Source organism: Penaeus vannamei, chromosome 36 (assembly GCF_042767895.1).
Source record: "Penaeus vannamei isolate JL-2024 chromosome 36, ASM4276789v1, whole genome shotgun sequence".
Taxonomy (NCBI): Eukaryota; Metazoa; Arthropoda; class Malacostraca; order Decapoda; family Penaeidae; genus Penaeus; species Penaeus vannamei.
In genome coordinates, this window is record NC_091584.1 from 10,537,085 (window position 1) to 10,540,233 (window position 3,149).

The 3,149-nt window shown below is 40.3% G+C and overlaps 1 protein-coding gene across 1 annotated transcript in view; it reads right to left on the minus strand.

Moving 5' to 3' along the window:
- Nucleotides 1-507: 507 nt before the first annotated feature.
- LOC113801114 (N-acetylgalactosaminyltransferase 6) overlaps nt 508-3,149 on the minus strand; it is a 34,028-nt gene continuing 31,386 nt past the window's right edge. Inside the window, exons 11-12 of the mRNA XM_070114647.1 lie at nt 2,815-2,961; nt 508-2,248 (exon numbers count right to left, since the gene is read on the minus strand). Coding sequence (XP_069970748.1) covers nt 2,066-2,248; nt 2,815-2,961 — 330 coding nt within the window. The 3' untranslated portion in view covers nt 508-2,065. The remainder of the gene's footprint in view (nt 2,249-2,814; nt 2,962-3,149) is intronic.

Below are 3,149 nucleotides of genomic sequence, written 5' to 3' on the forward strand. Positions count from 1 at the left end.
GACCGTTATATGCATATTTATATATATATATATATATATATATATATATATATATATATATATATATATATATATATATATATATATGCAAACATGTATGTATGCATATATATATATATATATATATATATATATATATATATATATATATATATATATATATATGTATATGTATATGTTTACCAATTCGCCTCGCAGTTTGAAATATGCTAAGTATTCCATCACATGCTTCTCTACTGCGATTTTCTCCCTGACGCCTTCCCTTTGCAACCCTCATCACTTTCGCTTTAATTATGTTCATATCTCTCTCTTATTATCATTTGTTCAACAACTACCCTGTACTCTATCCCCTTCCTCGCCCTCGCTTCCTCATCCTCTATAGAGCCTCGGCAAATGCCCGCCGGTGGCACTGTGCCCGGGCTCTTGGGGGGGGGGGGGACACTTGCTGCGTGTCAGTGTGCGGTCACTTTGTAAATATTCGTCAAAGGCAATGGAAAGCAACACGTACTTGTTCTTTAACTTTTATTACAAACGATATCTTCAAAGGCACACTCGGTTGCAGAAATATACATCGACAAATATTCCAGAAAGAAGAAAGTCATTCGCAGTTATTCTCTCTGATGTTCTCTAAAAAGATAATGTATTTGTACAGTAAATTGCAATTCGTAACAACCATGTTCGCGCGCGCATACATACATGCATTCCGTGTGTGTGTGTGTGTGTGTGTTAAATATGTATATGTATGTGTATGTGTATGTATATGTATATATGTATGTATATATGTATATATATATATATATATATATATATATATATATATATGTATATATGTATATAAGTATACATATTTATTTATATATGTATTTGTATATATATGTATATATCTATCTCTATATATACATATACATATACATATACATATACATACATATATATATATATATATATATATATATATATATATATATATATATATATATATATATATATATATATATATATCAGTACCTCTGCATTCAAACGGTTTAATTACAGGTTGTATATCGGTTCCAATATATATATTTTTTTTATAATCCCGTAAGAAATTATCGCAGTTGATATGTTCCAAATGTATCCTTTATAAACCATTATGCGTGAAATCGCCCACACCTAAACTCACATGATAATAACTTTTAAACAACTCAGCGCCAAAAGAAAATATAACCATTCTTCTTTTTACTCTTTCTTCAACCTTCTTCGTCGGGGCCGCGATCTCGATTTTTAAGAGAAACATAAGACTAGCAGCGCAATAAACATTCAGAAATCACGAAAACAAATATTTCCGGGATCACAAGCACACGAAATTAACAATCGAGAGACAAAAAAAGGTCCCATGACATTCTCGCTAAGGCTTTTGTTCAGTCACTAACAGCGGCCAGCCTTCGAAGCCGTTCCTTCCGAACGGTCGTGCTCGGATGCCGGCTGTTCGGATGGAGGGCCATTCGAATAGAGCTTATCTGTGTGTGTGTCTGTGTGTGTGAGAGAGAGAGAGAGAGAGAAATCATATATCTTTTATATGAGTATGTAAGCATGGATGTGTGGACATATGTAGATCTATATCGATGCCTGCAAACTGCATCTATGAATGCATCAATGCAGGTATATGGGTGGATCTGTATCCATGTAAGTTTCCTTCCCTGAAAACGTGAGTCGGGCTCGGCCTTGACGCTCCAGCCAGCACGCACTCGCACCACCGTCCGCGCCAAACGCTGGAATCAAATCAAAATAAATAATCTATTTACACGACCTTTCTCTCCCTCAGTGACTACCAGACACGCCGCAGCTGCTTCACACAGTGACTTTTATCCATATTTTTTTTTTTTATCGGCACGGACAAGGTCCATGATCTACAATTATCATAACAGATAGCAAAGTATATTTACAGAGCCATTGAAGGCCTTAAAAATCCAACGCCGATTTTCAGTCGCTGTTCAAAAATATCTGGAAAGGTGTAAGGCTTTGACTCATTTCTTCCCTCCCGTCCTCTGCCTTCCGCGCCCAACCCTCCCGCCTACTCCCTCTTTCCCTAGAGGGTGTCCCGACCCGAGAACGGCGGGAACGTGTCGTGGATGAGCTTGGTGTTGGTGAACTTCCACTCCCACTTCTGGTCGGGGTTGGACGCGTCGCAGTTGGCCATGTGGACGGTGCGCGCCTTGGGGCTCGCCTCCACGCACCAGCCGTGCAGCTCGCTCTGGATCTGCTGCGTGTCCTGCAACCACCACAAGCGCATGCGTTACTACGGATGTGTGTGAGCGTGTGAGTTGTTGCATGTTTTGATGTTTTCAGATTTTACTTAATACATCCAGAAGGGTTGGGTTGTATACAACACAGCGCGAGGATAGCCAGAGGTAATAATACAGGAGAGGGAAGAGAGTAATCAGAAAAATGAAAGGCGGCAGAGGTGGGAAAGCAGATAGTTGGAGAACTAAAGATAAACATCGCCCAGCGCTTTTGACGGTCATTTTGCGTTTCCTTATGAACTTGAGGGACGCCTTCCTGTCGAAGCGACCGGTTTCCTTTGATTATTTTCTGTCTTCCTCTTGAGGTTCTCTTTATTAATAGATAAAGTGAAAGCACATTTTTTTACAATATAGAAGCCTCATTTATATTATAATATTTATCTTAATGCATTTAGATGCATGTCCCTGGAACCTAAATTGTTTGTGTTCGAGGGAGCAGTGGTACTCAGCCAGAGTCATAATGCCGGACCATTCGTGTACGGAAGGGAATGGGAGGAGAGGGAGGGAGAAAGAGAGAGAGAGAGAGCAGACTCACGGGATCGTATCTCCACGACTGCGCAGGAACGTGGTGGGAATTCTGGCAGTTGAACTGCGACGGCGCTCTGTCTCTGCTGTTGGGCAGCATCCAGCAGAACTGTTCGTTCTGGATCTTAATCGTTTTCCTCCAGCAGAGAGAGAAGTACTGTTGCGGAGAGAGGGCAGAACAGCTCAAAACTACTATGGTGACAGCAGAAGCGTGCTTATTGTAAAAAATGTAACGGGTCTTTATTCAACGGTCGAAGAATCAGCTGACCTCCCTGGCGAGGGCGTGAATTGACAGCATCTAAATCAGACTGAGAAATAACGCGCATAACGAGTCTCCTCGTTTTG